The 20,882-nt window shown below is 37.9% G+C and overlaps 2 protein-coding genes across 2 annotated transcripts; one reads left to right on the top strand and one right to left on the bottom strand.

Annotated features, from left to right (window-relative positions):
• Positions 1-277: 277 nt before the first annotated feature.
• Positions 278-5,166, bottom strand: LOC131955722 (uncharacterized). The gene is made up of 6 exons (XM_059319951.1): positions 5,150-5,166; positions 4,262-4,451; positions 2,619-2,745; positions 2,045-2,146; positions 1,317-1,493; positions 278-465 (listed from the first exon to the last, which is right to left on the bottom strand). Exons 1-6 carry the CDS (start codon positions 5,164-5,166, stop codon positions 278-280), a joined length of 801 nt encoding a protein of 266 aa, XP_059175934.1.
• Positions 5,167-5,998: 832 nt separating this feature from the next.
• On the top strand, positions 5,999-19,411 carry LOC131955723 (tyramine beta-hydroxylase-like). The gene is made up of 13 exons (XM_059319952.1): positions 5,999-6,121; positions 6,408-6,461; positions 7,361-7,550; positions 8,289-8,418; positions 8,741-8,842; positions 9,766-9,942; positions 11,129-11,295; positions 12,084-12,222; positions 13,993-14,100; positions 16,325-16,421; positions 17,644-17,810; positions 18,517-18,689; positions 19,241-19,411. Exons 2-13 carry the CDS (start codon positions 6,436-6,438, stop codon positions 19,409-19,411), a joined length of 1,647 nt encoding a protein of 548 aa, XP_059175935.1. The 5' UTR covers positions 5,999-6,121; positions 6,408-6,435.
• The last annotated feature ends 1,471 nt before the right edge of the window (positions 19,412-20,882 follow it).

Consider the following 20,882-nt stretch of genomic DNA (forward strand, 5'->3'; position numbering starts at 1 on the left):
GGGGGGGGGGGGGGGCACTTGAAATTTTCGGGGATGGGGGCAGTAGACTTTCTTTGGGGGGAGGGGGGCGGACACTGTTAAATGTTTATATTTTCTATATGAATTATAAAAATTTCATTTCGTTCGGGGGGGGGGGGGGGGGGGCGGTAGAATTTTTTTTCGGGGGGGGGGGGGGGGTGCGAACCCGAAGAGATGCCTGGAAGAAACTCTGGTACCTAAGTAACCGACTAACTCACCATCAAAATATCATAATTGACGATGTGGAACTGGCTTAAAATTATAAAAACAAAATAACTATTTGACCGACCTCCATTTTGAGTATCTTGTATCCTGTAGCGCCCAGCACCAGGCCAAAATTCTGACCATAACACTCCGTCTGTTGTCCTACGACCCAGGAAGTGACCAGGGTACCACAGGACTTTAAGGTACCACACGACTGGGCTACGGCAGTCACGGTACTAATGTCTGGGGGTTTAAAAAGATGAATTTTTTTAAGACGAAACAAATTATATATTAAATTTGGAATAAAGTCAGACTATTTTTAAAAATGAGAAGCCTATAATTTAAATTTATATAGTGAATAGGTTATTGGTAGTAAAGTGACATTAAACTCAAACTGTTTTTTTTTTTAATATTAATTTTTAAAATTAAATTAAAAAAAGAGCCACAGAGGTTTTAAGTTTGTGGTTGATCAAGAACTCGGACGGATCAGAACAGATACTAACGCTGCTTTAGTTAGGGCCAGAGGCGTAGCGACCCTTTTCGGCGCCCGGGGACAAACTTTCAATTTAGCGCCCCCTCAAACTTTCGTTTGCACACCCCCCCCCCCCCCTTCAAACTTTTGATTTGCACCCCCCACCCCCACCCCCACCCCCCTCAAACTATTTATAATGCAAAAATCCAGATAAAATGACATTTTAATTTGTTTTTTAACCCATTTTGGCGCCCTCCAAGGTCGGTGCCCGGGGACATATGTACCACCCCCTGCCCCCCCCCCCCCCTCCCCATCGCTACGCTAGATCTAGGTTTTGGGCCAGGACTTGAGTTAAAATTACGATGGCGTCACCAGTTTACGATACAATCCACTGCAATTCGAATCTACCGTTTGATCTAATACTGAACTTTCAGAAAATTTACATTTTAATATTCCAATATGTGTTTAGTAATTTGAATCAAAAATTTATTTTAATATTTAAAGTGTAACCAAAGATTGTTGTTAAGATTGTGTGAGAGAGACTTACCTTCGTCGCAGGCGTAGAGATAAACATTTCAAATGTAACCAAAGATTCTTGTAAGATTCTGTGAGAGAGACTTACCTTCATCACAGGCGTAGAGGTAAGCACGGTGAAACATAGCGTTGTTGTTTACCACGGGTTCAACGGCCGCTAGGTGGTAGCCTTTATCAAAGGTGAGGTTAAAGGTCATACACAGGGTACTGACCTCCATCTGGGGGACGGTCAAGGTCTTCATGGCCAGGGTGATGTTTCGGATACCTGTGGGGTGGGGATAGCAAGCTGTCAGTCAGGGGTTGTACACTTATATAATAAAAATAGAGTAAGGGTTGGTAATCTAGTTAAAATGTGTTTTATAATTTCATTTTCATTGGTTGGTTCTTCAGGCTCGAAAGACGATTGGATGATCCGGCCTTGTAATTCCAGGAACATAGACTTGACAGAGAGGTGATACGAGAAAATGTTGCCCATGTATCAGGTCCCTATCTCCTCACAGCTGATAGGACCAATTGAGATGTTATAAAGATTCGGGTGGTATAAATACTACTCATGTGCTCTTCTTAAAACAACAAAGACTGATAAAATTGACTGCGGAGTCCCCCCGAAGAAAGTCTACCGCCCCCCACCCCCAACGAAATGAAATTTATATAGAAAATGTATATTTTTAACAGTGTCCGCCCCGAGAAGCAAGTCTACCGCCCCCCCCCCCCCCCCCCGAAAATTTCAAGTGCCCCGTGCCCCCCCCCCCTCCGGAGAAAAAAGTCTGGAAGAAACACTGGCCTTGACCTCCACAGCCTTGACCTCTGACATACCTGGTTCACTGAGGACCGCGCATTGATTGCTCACGTAGGCGGTACAGGAAAGAAAGCTGTTCTGAACTTGACATTTATAGCTGTCACGTGGATCACAGACCCCTAAAGAAACATGACAATGACATTTAGATTTAATGATCGCTATATTATGTTAGGTTTGATTATGTTGTGTTATGTTGAGTGCGGTTATGTTATGTTGTATTAGGCAAGTCATGTCCTGTTCTGTCTGGTTATGTTATATATTGTGTTCTAAATTACCTGGCCAATATGCACAAACCACGCGTATGTGCCAGTTAGACACGTCAAGTTACCTGGACAACTTTCTTAATAGCTTACAAAATACGGTTAGGGTAAAGACCTTGGCATCACCTCACAGTAACATTTATTCGTTGTTAATTGTCTAGATTTTACTAAATTCTATGCTAATCACACTGAAATAGAACTATGTCAAGTTAATTACTTAGACGTTTTGGTATGATCTTAACCATATCGCTTCGATATTGCCTGGTCGTTACATTTAATCTACATCAATCACCTACTGATTACCTGGATGTGTGATGTTGCTGCTGATTACCTGGATGTGTGATGTTGGTGCTGCGCTCAGGTACCTGACCAGGTGACCAGACACACCTGGGGTCCCCCAGCTCCTCCCCGTTGGTCCTGCCGTCACCGTCAGAATCTAACGGACACACCTGACCCCACTGGGGAACGACAAAAAGTTTCATCAGACCAAATCAATTTTTTTTTGGCTCAAAAAGTTTCATCAGACCAAATCAAATTGTTTTGGCTCAAAAAGTTTCATCAGACCAAATCAAAATTTTTTGGCTCAAAGGGTTTCATCAGACCAAATCAAATTTTTTTTGGCTCAAAAAGTTTCATCAGACCAAATCAAAATTTTTTGGCTCAAAAAGTTTCATCAGACCAAAATTTTTTGGCTCAAAAAGTTTCATCAGACCAAATCAAATTTTTTTGGCTCAAAAAGTTTCATCAGACCAAATCAAATTTTTTTTGGCTCAAAAAGTTCCATCAGACCAAATCAAATTTTTTTGGCTCAAAAAGTTTCATCAGACCAAAATTTTTTGGCTCAAAAAGTTTCATCAGACCAAATCAATTTTTTTGGCTCAAAAAGTTTCATCAGACCAAATCAAATTTTTTTTGGCTCAAAAAGTTTCAATAGACCAAAATTTTTTGGCTCAAAAAGTTTCATCAGACCAAATCAAACTTTTTTTGGCTCAAAAAGTTTCAATAGACCAAATTTTTTTGGCTCAAAAAGTTTCATCAGACCAAATCAAACTTTTTTTGGCTCAAAAAGTTTCATTAGACTAAATTCTATTTGGCTCAAAAAGTTTCATCAGACCAAATTCTATTTGGCTCAAAAAGTTTCATCAGACCAAATCAAATTTTTTTGGCTCAAAAAGTTTCATTAGACTAAATTCTATTTGGCTCAAAAAGTTTCATCAGACCAAATTCTATTTGGCTCAAAAAGTTTCATCAGACCAAATCAAATTTTTTTGGCTCAAAAAGTTTCATTAGACCAAATTCTATTTGGCTCAAAAAGTTTCATCAGACCAAATTCTATTTGGCTCAAAAAGTTTCATTCATACGAAATTCTTTTGGGCTCATACCAAATTATCTTTGGCGCAAACAGTTTATTTAAAGGAAATAAACATGAATTAGACTTTGATCAAACATACGAGTTGTTTTGGTGAATGTTGTGTGTGTGTGTGTGTGGGGGGGGGGTTGAGCATAATGGTTTCAAAATTATTCTATGGGGACATATATGTTTATATATATAAATATATATACATATACATATATATATATATATATATATATATATATATATATATATATATATATATATATATATATATATACATATATAACATGTGGGGAGAGAGAGAGGTGTGTGTGTTGTGTGTGTTTATGTGTGTGTCTGTGCGTGCGTACGTGCGTGCGTACGAGTGTGTGTGTTTTGTGTGTTTGTGTGTATGTGTGTGTGTTTTGTGTGTTTGTTTGTGTGTGTGTGTCCCTTGGTTTTTTCTCCTTGAGGTGATCTAGTTCAGCGCCAATTCAGAAAATAGAAAGAACTAATGACCTTTGTGACATGACCTTCGTGGCATGGCTTTTGTGGCATAACCTTCATGACATGACCTTTGTTACACGACCTCCCTCACCTGTCCATCCAGACAGGTAAAATATCTACCACCTGCTCACCTCGAACCCGACGGTTTTAAAAGCGGCGCCAAATACGTTGAGGGCGCCTCCCCCACTTGAGTTCTGGTGCCCCACCCCAGGCCAGTAGCCGGACAGGCTGCAGGGGTCTGGCACCAGGTGGCCGTTGGGGATCTTGTCCTGGAGGGTCATGTAGGCGGCACAGGGGTGTAGACTTGACCACAGGGCCAGGCTGTGTGATAGGGGGGGATAAGGATATTCACAGTTCACAAAGTGTTATATACTAAAGTATCGTTTTTAGTATAAGAAGTCTAGACAATAGACATCAAAGCTTAAATCCTGGGTGACATAAAAGTATTACTCTAACGATCCATATGGCAAATGAAGTAGAGTTGATTTGTTTGTCGACCACGGCATATGAAAGTGGGGTCAGCTTATGCCAATCAACTTATACTTTCCCCAAAGTGTGTCAGGTACCAATCAAAGCTGGGTGAACTCAGAGACGCCCAGTACACCGTGCAATCCGAGATACGAACTCGTGTCTTTTAGGTAAGAAGTCGAGAAGTCTACCATTCGACTGCACCGTTCCATCCAGGCAGTGTTTCTTCCAGACTTTTTTCTCCCGGGGGGGGGGGGGGCACTTGATATTTTCAGGGGGGCGGACACTGTTAAAGTATATGTTTCATATATAAACTCCATTTCGTTCGGGGGGGGGGGAAGAGGGGATTGCGGAAGAGATGCCTAGAAGAAACTCTGCATCCAGATGATAGTTCCGATTGGAACTTAATATCTACCTCCTAGCCATAAAATTACAGTAGCTACAAAAACGGCGCTGTTCTACTTTATCTACCTATCAGAAGTATATAATTGAACCGTACAATTTATATCTATTTTTAACCCTGTGTATCAACAAAAACAATGAGTACTCACCTCAATAAAACAATCATTTTCCACGTGTATATAAACTATTCAGCCTTTATAAAAAATATTTTAGACTGTGGTATATTTCAACGTGTAGCCTGTATAAATTGCTCAGGCTAAAAAGATACCTTGCATGTTATATGTACAGTTATCTTAAATCTGTGAACTCCTAAACACACACCATCAAAACATCTAAAACAGCCTGCACATGAACTAAAACATTCCTTGACAACATCCCAGTCTGCTTAGAGTTACCTTTCAAACAATCATTCCCTTATAGCCAACATCCTTTCATAACTTATTCCCTTCGTCATCATGATTAAGACTTTACTTTTCAGATCTCAATTCGCTATTCATAATTTAATAACATATGTCCACAGGTTCTTTTATAATTTTTTCAACTTTTTTTTTCCCGTGTGAGGTTCAATGTCCAAAATTACTTGCGTAAGAAATGTTTTTATTATTCATCTAGTCCCTACCCATTCTGTGAATGTTTTTATTTTTTCTTGTCGCGGTCTTTTCAATTTTGGTGAATGGCGGATGAATACAAAATCGTGCAGTGGGTGATCAACACAAAAAAAAAAGTTCCGCTTATTTTTGTTTCTCATGCTATGGTTGAACACAGGGTTTGCAGTGTTTGGATGAATGGGAATTGTGGACAAATGTTAACCCTTAACCCCTTGAATGAAGTCTATTCAATTTATGTTGATTGTTGTTGAATAAGCGATTTGTTTGTATTTGAAACTCGCATTAAGAAATTTAAAGCGTTAGAGTTTAAAATATGTAACAAAATGTCTGGCTTTGTATGCAGCTGTTCGTAGCATACATACGTAACTATCACACCAAAGTATAGATCAAATGTGACGTGCATTCTAGCCAGATTTTTTGAAGTTTTAAAATTGCTGCCAATTTTATGTGAGCAGCGAATTAGCATTTAGGTCGCTTATGAGATCTCTGCAGTTTAGATAATTAAGTCAGTGGGTAAGTATCAAAACTTGCAATTAGTGATTTTTTTTAATTGCTTTAGTGGAAGTCATAGCTTCTTGAGTTATTTAAAGAGTAATTTCTGCTGTTTGTATGAAAATCAGGGTCACATTGGCATGATATATTTAGTTAGCTGACAACCTTCCAATACATTAGTTAACATAATAAATTAATATGTGTAATTAAAATGTATCATTTTTTACAAATCATTTCCTTGGTTCATGCAGGTGCTATATCTATGACCGGAAGTGCCATAAACAAACTGACCATTCTTTCACTATAGGTTCAAGGTCAAATACTCATCTACTGAAATGTATAATTTGTTTTACAGTGTGATGTAAGTTGTATTTTTTAATTATTTTTTCTAATAACAATTGATACTACTGAATAATGTTGTGTATTCAACATACTTAGCATACATACTACAGTAGAAAACTCAACATGTATCATCTTGAGATGATCGTAGTGGTACATCTACAGTAAAGTCTGAACTCTAGCCATTGCAATAGCTATAACTGTAACCCTAACTTTGAACCCAGTCCATTGGACGTATGAAGTTGAGTTCAAGTAAGGATCCTGCGGTTAGCTCTATGCCCAGTAGCCTTTATCTGTTATTGAGTATCACCCCATTCCTTACTTAATAAACTGACCTCAAAACTTCCCCAAACTTTATAAGTGTTACCAGTAAAAAAAATTGCTTCGGTTCTCTCACCTTTTCTCAACTCTCTTTCATATATATATATATATATATATATATATATATATATATATATATATATATATATATATATATATATATATATATATATATATATATATATATATATATGTATGTATGTATGTATAAATATACATATATATACATGTATATATATACATATATATACATGTATATATATATATACATATATATATATATATATATATATATATATATATATATATATATATATATATATATATATATATATATATATATTAGACCCTGCTCTAACTCGGGGGTTTTGTTCTATCTTGCCCGTCATGCATTTTTATCAGCGTCTTTTTTCTTTTTACATTTAAATATCGAATGCTATTTAAAATACGTTTTTTATTTACTTTTACACCAAAAGCTTTTTAAAATAAATGTTAACCCTATCTAATTTTTGTTATGTTTACTTCATTATTTTTTTTATATATATTTTGTCTGGGATCATTTTGTCATGTAACACTTCAACCACTTCCGTGTTCTGCTAGTCTTGTGGTCCTGCTGATGGCCGGAAGTTCCAGGGCCTACTTCAGCTTCCAGAAAGAGCTCCCCAACGGTAACAACGTCATTCACCCCTGTAAGGTCAACTACCGGTGGCCTGGGGTGGGGCACGAGAACCCCTATGGAGGGGGCGCCAGGAACCCGTTCGGCGAAGCCTTCAAAAACAGCGGCTATAAGGTGTCTATTCTAATATTTACAGTGCTTTATTTTATAACGAATAATTGAAATAATTGAAGTACTTTAGGTTATAACCGATCTAATTATTGTAGATATAAGGTGTCTATTCTAATATTTATAGTGCTGTTTTTATTACTAATAATTGAAATAATTGAAGTACTTTAGGCTATAACCGTTCTAATTATTTTAGATATAAGTTGTCTTTCGTAATATTCGTTTTGCCGTGTTTTATAACTAATAATTTAAATAATCTAATTATTTTAGGCTATAACCGTGTTTATTATTTCAGATTATAAGGTGTCTATTATCATATTCACTTTGTTGTATTTTATAACTTTGTAAATTACATATATAAATTTATCAGACTAAACAAATAACAATTTAAATAATCACAGTGCTATACGTTACAATCGTGCGAATTATTTAAAATATAAGATACCTATTGTAATATTATTTACAGTAAATTCTTTTGAATATAAGAAACCCATTGTAATATTTAAAGTGATGTTAGTATTGTTAGCGTAAAACTTAAAAAATACTGTTTTATTCATTATTATAATCTTTGTATCATTAATGCTGAAAGATTATAGTTAAAATTAATCAATATTTTCTAATTGGTTTCAAATAGAAACATGATTTGCCTTTAAACTACAATAATAAATGCTAATAAAAGTGGAGTTACATAATTTCATGTATGTTACTGACAATAACCCCCCCCCCCCCTATCCCCTGCCCCAGTGGACAAAAGAATTGTGTTCTCAAGACTCGGATGGGGACGGGCGAACCAATGGTCAAGAGCTTGGTGACCCAAGCTGTATCTGGGCACCCGGGGAGCGTCCATTTCGCCTGGATTCGATCACACACCCAGGTACAGTAATGTGAACTATCGCTAGAAACTGCGAGTAAAGCCAGTAGAGTAGACATACATTTCTGTTTAGGCCCAAAAATGCAAATGACTGACCATAACATTTAAATCTACATAAATACACCCAATTCTATTCTTTAAACATGGCGTAAAAACGCGTTTTACATTTTTGATGTACATTTAGAGGACATTACATTATGTGACAGTAGATAGTTTTTAAAAGCATGTTGGTGGCTTGAATTAACTTCGTATTTATTTTACTGTTGCTTCTAAAATTAGGTGTATTTTTTTCATGTGTGTGTGTGTGTGTATGTGTGTTCCTCAGGTGTGTGTGAACCTATCAACTCCACCCAATGTCTAGGACGGAACAGTTTCCTCGACTGCCATTTGAAAAGTTTTGACGACTGTAACAGAACGAGACAGCCAGGTACATCTACATAGGTGGGGAGTAATTAGGGTGGGGTGGGGGTGGGGGTTATGTTTGGGGTGGGGGGGGGGGGTAAAGGCTAGGGAGGGGGGACAGAAGAGTTAGCAAAGTTGTGGGAGTAGTGCATGTTCTTGGGGGGTCAGGTAGTTAGGGCAGGTAGAGGGTAGTGGTGTATCTAAAAAGGTGTTGACAATAGTATATATTTTATTTGTATAAATACGAATAAAATATCTTTTTTTTTCAATAGTACTTTAAAATTCTAGCAAAATGGAATAGAATCAAATAGAATGTACAATAAAACAAACATCAAAAACCTTTATAATAATAAGCTTTTCATGGCACTGAAAATTAGAAAATAAAACTTAATTGCTTCTTTAAATAAAAGCATTCGTTTTCATTATGCTTTTTAATGTATAATTTAATGTCTAATAAGATATTTTTTTTAAATTCGATATGCATGCATTGTCATTAGAGATGAGTGTATTTTGAAAATTAAAAAAAAAATCACTGCATTAGAAGTGGATCAAAATTCTGTTACCAAAATGGCCACAAACCCACAGACATTGTGAACTAAACAAGTTAATAAAAAGTCTAGTGACAATTTAAGCGCAATTTCCTTAATTAATTTGTTGTGACCGAACGAAAGGATATTTTTGAAAACTTTCTTCGGCAATATTGTTCTAAATTATGGCAGGAATCGATTGGTAAATGTTTCAAGTCGCTAAGTGGTCTGGTTGCCGAGATATGGGCCAAAAACTGAATTTTTTTTAGCTTTTTTTGGCTTTTCCGGGAAATCCAGGAAGGAATTCCGGGAATAGTTTTGGCCCACAATCATCCTCGGAACTTGCTTGACGAGTTAATAATCGCAATTGTCAGTATGGAAATTGTGCTAAAAAGTTAATAAAAAATTTTTTCTACTTTAGATGTGAAGAACCTCACGATGAGGTTTCCGAGAACTTTGTTGCCCTCTGACGACACGAGCTACTTTTGTATGAACTTTGACCTCCCGGCTGACCAGGACTACCACATCATCGCTAACGAGCCGGTACTGGACAACATGAACGTCATGCATCACATCCTGATGTTCGGCTGTGTGGATGGTGAGTACTGGGGAGGGTGGTGGATGGGGAGTACTGGGGAGACTGGGGAGTACTGGGATTGTGGTGGATGGTGAGTACTGGGGAGTACTGGGGAGTACTGGGGAGTGTGGTGGATGGGGAGTACTGGGGAGTGTGGAGGATGGTGAGTACTTGGGAGTGTGGTGATGGGGAGTACTTGGGAGTACTGGGGAGTGTGGTGTTGATGGTGAGCACTGGGGAGTGTGGTGTTGATGGGGAGTACTGGGGAGTGTGGTGGATGGTGAGCACTGGGGAGTGTGGTGTTGATGGGGAGTACTGGGGAGTGTGGTGGATGGTGAGCACTGGGGAGTGTGGTGGATGGTGAGCACTGGGGAGTGTGGTGTTGATGGTGAGTACTGGGGAGTGTGGTGGATGGTGAGCACTGGGGAGTGTGGTGTGGGTACGATGAAGATGGTGTAAACTTGGTGGTAATAAGTGGTTATTGAGGGTACGTGTTTGTTTGAAGTGAGTAATCGGTGATGGTAAGTGGGTATTGGTTGTTGGTAGTAAGTAGTTGGTGGTAAATGGTTGTTATGGTTGGTAGTGGTAAGCGGTTATTGACGGTAAGTTGTTGATGTTGATATATGATTAGGTGTTTGTTGCTTCAAGTGGTTGCTGGTTTTTGGCGTTTGGTTGTGTGAAATTATTAGTCGGAAAGACGATGCCAGTGGTAAAGGTTTGAGACTGGTTTCTGGGAGAGATGGGGGTGGCAGTTTATGGTATCTTTTCCATTGCTGTTGTTACGTCTATGCTGATGATGGTGAGAACACAGCTGTATGCCGTCAACAGCTGTGTTCTCACCATTCTACACATAGTTTCTTTCGGGCATCTCTTTGGGGGATGTCTACCACTCCCCCCCCCCCCCCCAACGAAGTAGAATGTATATAAAAAATATACACTTTAACCAGTGTCTGCCCCTCCCCCGAAAAAGTCCGCCCTTTCCCCCCACGCCGAAAATTTCAAGTCCTCCTCCCCCCCTCCACCCCGGAGAAAAAAATTTGAAAGAAACAGTGACTAAACATACCCACACTAGCTACTTTTAAAAAAATCTTAAATCTTGTAGAAACTAAGACAAGTATAAAAACAAACCAAAGTATTCTAGTCTGTTTGTTTTGAATGTGAATGTAAATGTGTATCCCCCCCCCCCCCCCCTTCGTCCGACCCCCAGGGAGCAAGGCGAACTACACAAAGCCCGGCTCCTGTGGCATGACGGCCCAAGCTATCGGCTGCTACGATATCCTGGGGACATGGACCGTCGGCTCACCTGGCAACTGTCTGCCTGACAACGTCGGCTACCGTTTCGGGATGACGTCATTCAAGCGGGTCTTGATACAGGTGACTTTTTTTTTAAACGGGTCACGCTGACCTAAATTATCACGAGATTGTTCTAATTGTTTTTTTTAACTAACTTAAGATTTTAAATGTGATTAGAAATGTGATCTTGAAAAATTTTAACCAGTTAAAAATAAACAGCGAATAAAATTTAGAACTATGGCCCTCCTCCAACTTTTATCCCCAAACCTAATAACAATTAAGATAATTAAACTAAAAATAGCCGTACCTCGCTTGAGATTACGTCAATAATTGTAACATAGTACAATGATTAACCTAAATAATAGCACTAACGCTAGCTCTCACTCAAATTGTAGATTTTCACCAAAAATAAAAGTAACCATTGTACCTTCACCTAAACCCTAACCCAACACAATCGCTGTCTTTACCTATACCTTAATCCCAACCCCCAACCTTTGCCTTTACCCTATCCCAAACACAACTGTTTCCTTTAAACCCTACGATGACACAATTGTTGTATTCACCTATAACATAATCCCAAACACAACCGTTTCCCTCACATAAATCTTGACCTAAACACAACCGTTACATTGACCTAAACCTGAACCCAACACCTAAACTATAACACCAACACCTAAACCCTAACCCTAACCCCAACACATAAACCCTAACCCCAACACATAAACCCTAACCCCAACACCTAAACCATAACCCCAACACCTAAATCCTAACCCCCAACAACTTAACCCTAACTTCAACACCTAAACCCTAACCCCACTACAATCGGCATCCTCTACCAACCACCACACCTATTCTCCCCCTCCCCCCAGGTCCATTGGAACAACCCCCAGTTCGTACCGGACTACTACGACTCCAGCGGGCTGAGGATCTACTACCAGCCGGTCAACCCAGCGGTCAATGACCTGGTGATGATGCCGGTTGGACAGAACATTCTAGAGATCCCACCAGGTATGTGGAAGTTCTAGAGATCCCACCAGGTATGTGAAAGTTCTAGAGATCCCACCAGGTATGTGGAAGTTCTAGAGATCCCACCAGGTATGTGGAAGTTCAAGAGATCCCACCAGGTATGTGGATGTTCTAGAGATCCCACCAGGTATGTGGAAGTTCTAGAGATCCCACCAGGTATGTGGAAGTTCTAGAGATCCCACCAGGTATGTGGAAGTTCTAGAGATCCCACCAAGTATGTGGAAGTTCTAGAGATCCCACCAGGTACGTGTAAGTTCTAGAGATCCCACCAGGTATGTGGAAGTTCTAGATATCCCACCAGGTATGTATTACAACAAGTCAGCCCATACAACAAAGTTTATTCTGTACGAGCCGACCCGCGGCATATCATACGCCGCTATTTAGTTGTTTTATTTTCTACTTTTCAGTAATTAATAATTGGTGAATTCAACAGTACCAATGCTGCCACTATAAAAATTTGCTTTAAAACACTATCAGTAGGTCGTTAAGGACGATAACCCACTCCCCCACCCTCTTTTCCCCCAACCCTTACCCTACAACCCCTCCCCCCCCCCCCCCCCCCCGTGAAAGCAAGCAGCCTCCTCTTAGTTACCTCCCCTAAGTTTAAAATCGTTTCAAACTAAATTATCTGCCCCTAATAGCCCTCACTAAACCCGACTCGACGATTGTAAACATTTAGCGTGAACCACAGCTCACCAGACCAAGTGGGGTGGGGTGGTAGGGATATGCCTAGAGAGGGAGAGAGGGGACTGCAAGGCGCGCTTACAGCTTGGTGTTTTCTATTGTCTCCAAGAAGATATTTCACTTGCTGTTGACAACCTACAGGGCTGACAGTGTAGGCCCTTGCGGATGTTCCAGACCCCCCCCCCTCCCCACCCCTTTCCACAACATTACTAAACTGCAAAATGGTTGACACAGAAGATCTTTTGTTGTTTACATGGATGATTTGAATCATTTTAGTTGGGATTTAAATTGCCGCAACTGATTATTCTATGATGTCTCCCAGTTCAAGATAACACTGTTACCTCTGAACTCCGCTACAAATGCTCTGTCTGATACACTAGAAAATTAAAGTCAGATTCTAAACAATATTTGTGTGTAGAGTGAGCGAAAGGGGGGGGGGGAGAAAAAGAGAAAGAATTATCTGTCTGATATCAGGACTTGATCGTAAAATGTGTCGAACTGGTTTGAACAAAATCTGATTAAACCTAATGCATTTCCTAATAAAGACGCTTGTACTCTCATTAGAGCAAATATAGTTTTTGAAGTGCGATTTTTTGGAATTTTATTATGTCGACTTTGTAGAAGACAAGCAATATGTTTTTATTTTTTGTTGTTGTTGTTTTGTTTTTTTTGTGTGAAATCAATGCAAATTAATATTTATGTGGGCAATAATACAGGGTACACTAATGTAAAATGTCAAAATGTCAGAAAGCTAGAATGCAATATTTTAAAAACGTTGAAACATAATACTTTTCAAATGACAAAAAAATGTATCTCAGAATTTACTGCGTTTGTCCTCAATTCACTCGACGTTTTGGAAATGTGTATATGTGTTACGTTAAAGGTACACCATGTCTATGCTAGACCAGATCTTAAACTTAACCACATACCTTGCTCTAGACCATACAGTAACCCAAATCCTAAACCTAAACTTAACAGCGATTCATGCAGGTATAAAATCTCGACTATGCACAATATATACAAAACTGTACTGTCATGTCTGGATTAAAAAACAAATCCGTACTTTAGGTCAGTCAAGCGTGACCCAGTCGGGGGTGTGCCCCGGGAGTTGTATGTCTATGATCATCTCTAAACCCGTCTACGTGGTTCAAGGTCTCAACCACATGCATTACCTAGGTGAGTGCAGGCTGTTGGTGTAGGAGATGTGTGTAACGTTTGCTGTGTGGTAGAAAGTGTTTGTTCCGTCATTCCACTCAGTGGTGTGTCGTTTGGTTAGATCAAGTTGATGTTGTTTAGAAAAGGTCGTTACTGGTGTCTAGAAAAGGTCAAGATAGTGTTGTCTAGTATAGGCCAAGTTGATGCTGTCTAGAATGTTGTCTAGAATACGCCGTCTAGAATAGATCAACATAATGTTGTAATATGTCAACGTGGTATTTTCTTTACAATGTCAAGCTGGTGTCTAGTAATAGCCAGCTGATGTTTATTCAAACATGTCAACTAACCACCGGACCTCCTAGAACACGGGTTCCCAACCTGGGCGTCGCGACCCCCCTGGGGGTCGCGAAGGGCTTTCTGGGGGGTCGCCAACTGGTATACTAAACCTTAGTAATTTGAAACAAAAATAAATATTTAGAAGAATTTTTGAAATTCGGCTTTACTAACATCACTGGAAAGGGAATAGAAAAGAAGCAAAGCGTACTGTACAAAGTTTTTCTCAGTCACGAGTTTATGAAATCTTCAAAACTAAAGCGTCATTTGAGACGAGTCATTCGAAACACACCAAAAAAGATATAGAGTTCTTTCGTCGGTATGAAGCTAGCTGCAAACGTCAGAGACTTGATTGAACAGGAAGTTTTCACCAAGTAAACACAGCATTAGTGCAAGCATCACATGAAGTCGCGACAGAAAATGCCAATCAAAAAAAAAAAATAATAGGAGAAAATCTCATCAAACGCTGCATGTTGAAGATGGTGAAGTTAATTCTTACATGTCCGTAGATGTTAAATAACATATTTTTATTGAAATTAAGCTTTCACCATTTTTTGCTTTTCAAGTTGATAAATCAACAGACGTGAGTTCGTGTTCGCAGTTGCTGGTCTTTGTCTATATTCATTCAGATGATAGCAAAGAAGAGTTGCTCTTTTGTGAAGATAGCATGGAGAAAATAAAAAATAAAAACGTTTTTTTTTTTAAATTGGATGATTAAAATGGGTTAAAACGGCTGTGAGGGTTTGTACGGATGGTGCACCATCTATGTTTAGGTCAAAATCGAGCTTTCAGAAAGCAGAAAAGATTTAGCTCCCTAACCACTGCCCTCACCAATCGCCATCAAGACTCCATTGCTAGTATAAGTGGTAACTTATATAACACCTGGAGCCTTCAAAGAACTGTGCAAAGACCTGAATAAAGATCACGAGGTTCTGCTCTTCTACACTACAGAATTGTTGTGAATCGTGTTTTTTAATTGAAATCTGAAATCAAATTGTTCTTGGAAATGCAAAGGAAACAAGACCTTTTGGTATACTTAAAACGACATAGAGTGGTTGGAGAGAGTATCATACCTAGCAGATGTGTTCGAACATCAACATAAGCATAACCTGAAGCTTCGGGGAAAATGAAAGAATATTATCACTTTCCATGATAATCTCGGGGCATTTTTATCAAAACTGCAAAATTGGCGAAGAAAATAATCATGGAAATATTGTAAATTTGAGAAACTCTGCAGTGTGGTAGATGAATCTAATTGTGAGATAATTGAAATTTTGAAAGAAGAAATTTCTGGGCATCTTGAATCAAGTGAAAACGAACTACAGCGCTATTTCTCTGAGCTGAAAAAAAAAAGAATCTGCATTGATGCAATATCCATTCTCTTCTTCCCTCGATGTTGCCAGCATCCACGATGAATTACAAGTTGAATTCTTTGATTTGTAGAATGATTCCGCGTAAGATAAAAAACTGCACACACAATTTTGTTGTAGTATTCACCATTCATACCCAAACGTAAAATTGACTGACTTTTCGAGAATAGATTTTCAACACTATTTTTCGATTAAAAAAAAATTAAGATAATGATAATGACATAGGTTGGCGTTAAAAAAATGCTTTAAAAAAAATTAACCACGAATGTTTAGTGAATAGTATGCAATTTTACTCATGGTATTAAAATAGCTATCAAGAGTAGTTCATATTGAAAGTCTACTAGAAAATGTTAATTTAGTGCTTATTAATTTTCATAATAATTTCGGCTTTTTAATTCGATGGGGGTCGCGGGTCACTTAATTTTTTATAAAAGGGGGTCGCCACTCGAAAAAGGTTGGGAACCACTGTCCTAGAAGAACTGCAGTCTGTGACAGCGAGATATGCCTCAACGTTAGCTGACTGGTTGTTTTATCCATCACAGGCCGCAGTGGTCGTGTGGAACAGTACAGGAACGGTACCAAGGTCACCGACCTGACCAATGATGAGATGTACAGCTACGACAACCCTACCATCCATGAGTAGGTGGTTTTTTCTGTTAGTGTTTTAGCGACAGGGTGATTAAACCAATGAGTAGGTGGTTTTTCTTTTAGTGTTTTAGCGACAGGGGGATTAAACCAATGAGTAGGTGGTTTTTTTCTGTTAGTGTTTTAGCGACAGTGGGATTAAATCCATGAGTGGGTTTGTTTTTTAGTGGTCTAGAGACAGTGGCATAAAATCCATGAGTAGGTGGTTTTTTCTGTTAGTGTTTTAGCTACAGTGGGATTAAATCCTTGAGTAGGTGTTTTTTTTTAATTGTTTTAGCTGCAGTGGGATTAAATCCTTGAGTAGGTAATATTTTTTGTGTGCTTTAGATTCAGTGGAATTAAATAACTGTTCTAACGTCTTTATATTGTAAAACAACAAAATGTTCATTAGGGCTAACACATTAGGCATGATTAGGTCATTATGGCAGGTGAAATAGAGTTTACCAATTTGGTAGGTACGGGACGGCGTAGTCGAACGGTAGAGCATTTGGCTGCTAGCCCGAAGATATCGAGTTAGGCTCGAATTAGGGACTGTAGGACGTTCTGAGTCCACCCAGCTCTAATGGGTACCTGACTTACGTTGGGGAAAGTAAAGACGGCTGGGCATAATGCTGACCACACTATCTCTTCAAATGCCTAGGACACGAAATATATGAATATATGATGTCTACATCACCTGTCCATTTGTCGATTCGTAGTTGAACTTAACTTTTAATAAGGAAGGTAACATAAAGGTTAAAAAGCACGACAGGTAAAATAGAGTTGACCTGTGGTGCATGTAGAATAGTTATCAAATTATCAAATAACCAAATTGGTCGGTGTGATCGATTCGGTAATGTTCATGGTTGCTAAACCGAAAAGTCTCGAGTTCGAACCCTCGGGCAGATGAGGCTCGTTAGCTGGGGACAGACAATCTTCTAGGAGAGACAACTCCAAAATAAAACAACTGCTGCCTTGTAGTTTGTTCTTGGTTGGACAAAGGCTATGGAAGTAAATCAAAAAAAATGCAGGCTGAAATCGGAGTCAATGGCCTCAATGGCGCATAACCAGTTGACACGTATCCTTAATTGTGTTGGAGGGGATCCCTTCCAACACTAAAATTAAGAACGAAGAAGAAGAATAACCAAATGCTAGTTTTGAAATTAGCCCTAATTCCCAAGCTATTGCCAGATACAAATGTTTTATCGTTGCCAAAATGTTTCACTGATCCTGTCAGCCACTCCCCTCCCCTGGAGATCCGGCCCGGGGACGAGCTGAAAACGACGTGTGTGTTCAACTCCCTCTCCTCCAACCGTTACGTGTACTTTGGTGAGGCCACACAGGACGAAATGTGCCTGGGGTTTCTGACCGTCTACTCGGCCAGCGCCTTCAAGAAAATTAAAGGTAAATTGGTGAACTGCCAGTTAACTTTAGTTTACTATCCCAAAACCTGACGACGTAAAATTTGGGTTTGAGATTGTTTTTTTTTTGTCATATTACAAGACTTTGATCTGCTTGTTGTTTTATTGTTTCAAATTGTCTTAAGTTGACGCTTAAATATTTACTGTTTTCTTATTCTTATTTCAAAATCATTTTTAAAGTGTCTTATTAAACAAAATATGCATGCCTCTCTACGCTTTACTAAGCAAACAAAAATACATGCATTAAGGTTGTTATTAATTAACCTAATTATTCATTTTTTAGCCTTGTTACTAAACACAAAATACATGCTTTAAATTGTTATTAAACTTAATAACAACATGCTTTTAAATTATATTCAACTAAATATATAGATCTATATGTTTAGAATGTTATTAAACCATATATATATATATATATATATATATATATATATATATATATATATATATATATAGGCCTATTTATATATTTCGATTTTTATTAAACTAAATATATAGATCTATATGTTTAGAATGTTATTAAACCATATATATATATATATATATATATATATATATATATATATATATATATATATATATATATATATATACATTATAAGCCTATGTATATATTTATATTGCTATTAAACTAAATATATAGATCTATGTGTTAAGATTTTGACGAAACTAAATTTAAATGTTCTCAGACTGTGTTCAGGTTGGCCCTGTGTCTTCCTGCGACAGAAATGTAGGCAAATCCGTGGCCGGCTGTGATTGGATGAAATTTGCGACCTTCACGGATATGACCTCACTATCTTACCTCCAGAGGCTGGAGAACAGCTGCACGTTGGATGGCGTGTGCCGAGCTCAATGTCGGGAGGTGAGTCGACCAATGTGTCTTTAATCAGCCGAGACTGTCAAGTCTGCTGTGTCTTGTCGGAATGTATTTTTACTTTCTCGTATACGAAGTATAGAGGAAATATTGAAATCCTGCAAACATTCGGAAACGAGATTTTCACAAACCTTGACGTATTATTGTGGTTTACACCTCACTGAGTCGGGAAAACATAGTTTTACAATTGTGTCCGTATGTCTGTGTGTATGTGTGTGTGTGTGTGTGTGCGTGCGTACTTGCTTGATTACCTGCATCCGCGCGTGTGTGCGTGTGTTTGTATGTGTGTCTGTGAACAAGATAACTTGAGTACCGTTACTGATAGGTTGATTAAATTTCCTATTCAAGTATTATATCAAATGCTTAGTTCTATATCAACTTTTCAGCGATTTCCGGTAACCGGAAGTGGAACTTATTCTTCTGATTTTTCAAAAGCCTATAACTGTTTCAGATGGATGTGCGAAATTTCACATATAAGAAAAAAAATCTAATTCTCCTCCGTGATCAACTCGAAGCATATCTCACTTTCCTTGTTTCAGGTCCACGCTGAGATAGCTCAGCATCCTTGCATGAGCGGAGACATCGCGAGTTACGTCAACTTGATCTTGAGCAGGACCGACAATGGTCTCAAATTCCTGGGGAGGTTTCATTCATGCAGTGGGAAGATCGAAGACAGAGTGGAATGTTCTGGAAAAACATGTCCTTGTTGACATTTTTTGCAGGATTTTTTTTAAATCAATGTCGCCAGTTTTACCAACAGCTTTTTGTTATATATCTCATTGTATACAAACATTTTAGTGATAGTTGAAAGCTTGACTTTATTTAGTCTGAATTTATAGCTTCCATTTTATCAAGGGATAGGTTGTTTTATAAATAAACCACAAATAAATATAGATCAACGTACAGCGAAACATCGGCTTTGTCGACTTTGGTTATTGTGGGGTTCGGTTTTCGTCGATAAATAATAGCTTTTAAAAAAATCAATCAGTTTTTCTTCGGTTTTCCTTTTTTTTTTTGTCTTCACCTGGCCAGATCAAAGTTCAGAAATAAAATTTAAAATATTTAATTGTTCACGTTTTCTTCATTTTGCCCCAATTATATTTGTATTGAGTGCTAAGTTAGAACTAACCTTATTATACGTCCAATACAACTATATACATGTATTTTTGATGGTCCAGGAATTAATTGGAGTAATATTCATTTTCTTAGTTTCGGATTTCGGTGATTTTTTTCTAGTGGACTATCGACGAAAACCGCTGTTTTCCTTAAAGTTGACTTAATTTCGTTCTATCGATTTTATGTAAATGTAAAAAAAAAAATACTTCTTCAGAATTAGAAAATAAATAAATGAGTAAAAAGTAGAATTAACTTTTCAGCGAACAAACACAGGAGAATTTGATTATCTACATACAGTTCATTTTGTTACATATTGTTCTAATTTCCTGTCTATCAACCATCTAATTAAGTTCAACAAAGATTATGACCCCCTAGCTTTCAAACTAAATATAGTATCAGGAGACTTTTATCAAAATTGCGTTCTTCTTCATCATTTTTACAAAGACAAACTTAGAATCATTCACAATTCCATCCATTTCACTAATGGGTGATTCCAATCCGACTCTTCTTCAACCTTTGATTCAGATTTTATTTACCCTGCCCCACAAAAATCTATTTCGTTTTTCGCTGACGTCATAACTAACCGGAAATTGACATGTCAGGTTTTTTTAAAAGACTTCTTTTACAGGTGAAATTAATTTTAGCTGGACTTTTTTAGAAACCAACAGGTCTAAAAAAAATATATGGGGAGAATTGTATGAATAAAAGTACAAAATAATAAAACTCTCAGACAATGTCAAGAGGTTTAAAATGAGTCAACATGATCGGCGCGTGGTTATGTTTTAATTACAGTTTTCCACATTATTACCACATATAATATGTATTTTAACATGCATGGTAATGACATATAAGGGTAAGGGTTAGATCGACTTAAATATTTACTGGAAAACTTAAAACAATAGGGAAATATGTGGGAAGGTGACGAGGGGGATGTGTGAAACAGACTTAAGCACAGTGAATCATCATAATGAGGAATAAAAACAAACATAGAAAACTTATAATAACAAGCTTTTAAGTGAACTGAAAATAAGAAAATTACAAAAACTTGTTTGCTTTAATAAAACC

This window comes from Physella acuta, unplaced genomic scaffold, assembly GCF_028476545.2.
Source record: "Physella acuta isolate Inbredline_101_S28 unplaced genomic scaffold, ASM2847654v3 ptg001097l, whole genome shotgun sequence".
Taxonomy (NCBI): domain Eukaryota; kingdom Metazoa; phylum Mollusca; class Gastropoda; family Physidae; genus Physella; species Physella acuta.

Bases quoted from the DNA above. Each gene is read 5' to 3' on its own strand.
- LOC131955722 (XM_059319951.1), bottom strand. The intron at 2,147-2,618 runs GTAATCAGCAGC...ATGTTTCTTTAG, and splicing joins CACCAACATCACACATCCAG to GGGTCTGTGATCCACGTGAC. The intron at 1,494-2,044 runs GTATGTCAGAGG...CCCACCCCACAG, and splicing joins CGCGGTCCTCAGTGAACCAG to GTATCCGAAACATCACCCTG.
- LOC131955723 (XM_059319952.1), top strand. From the start codon at position 6,436: ATGTATAATTTGTTTTACAGTGTGAT. The intron at 8,843-9,765 runs GTACATCTACAT...TTTCTACTTTAG, and splicing joins TAACAGAACGAGACAGCCAG to ATGTGAAGAACCTCACGATG. The intron at 9,943-11,128 runs GTGAGTACTGGG...TCCGACCCCCAG, and splicing joins GATGTTCGGCTGTGTGGATG to GGAGCAAGGCGAACTACACA.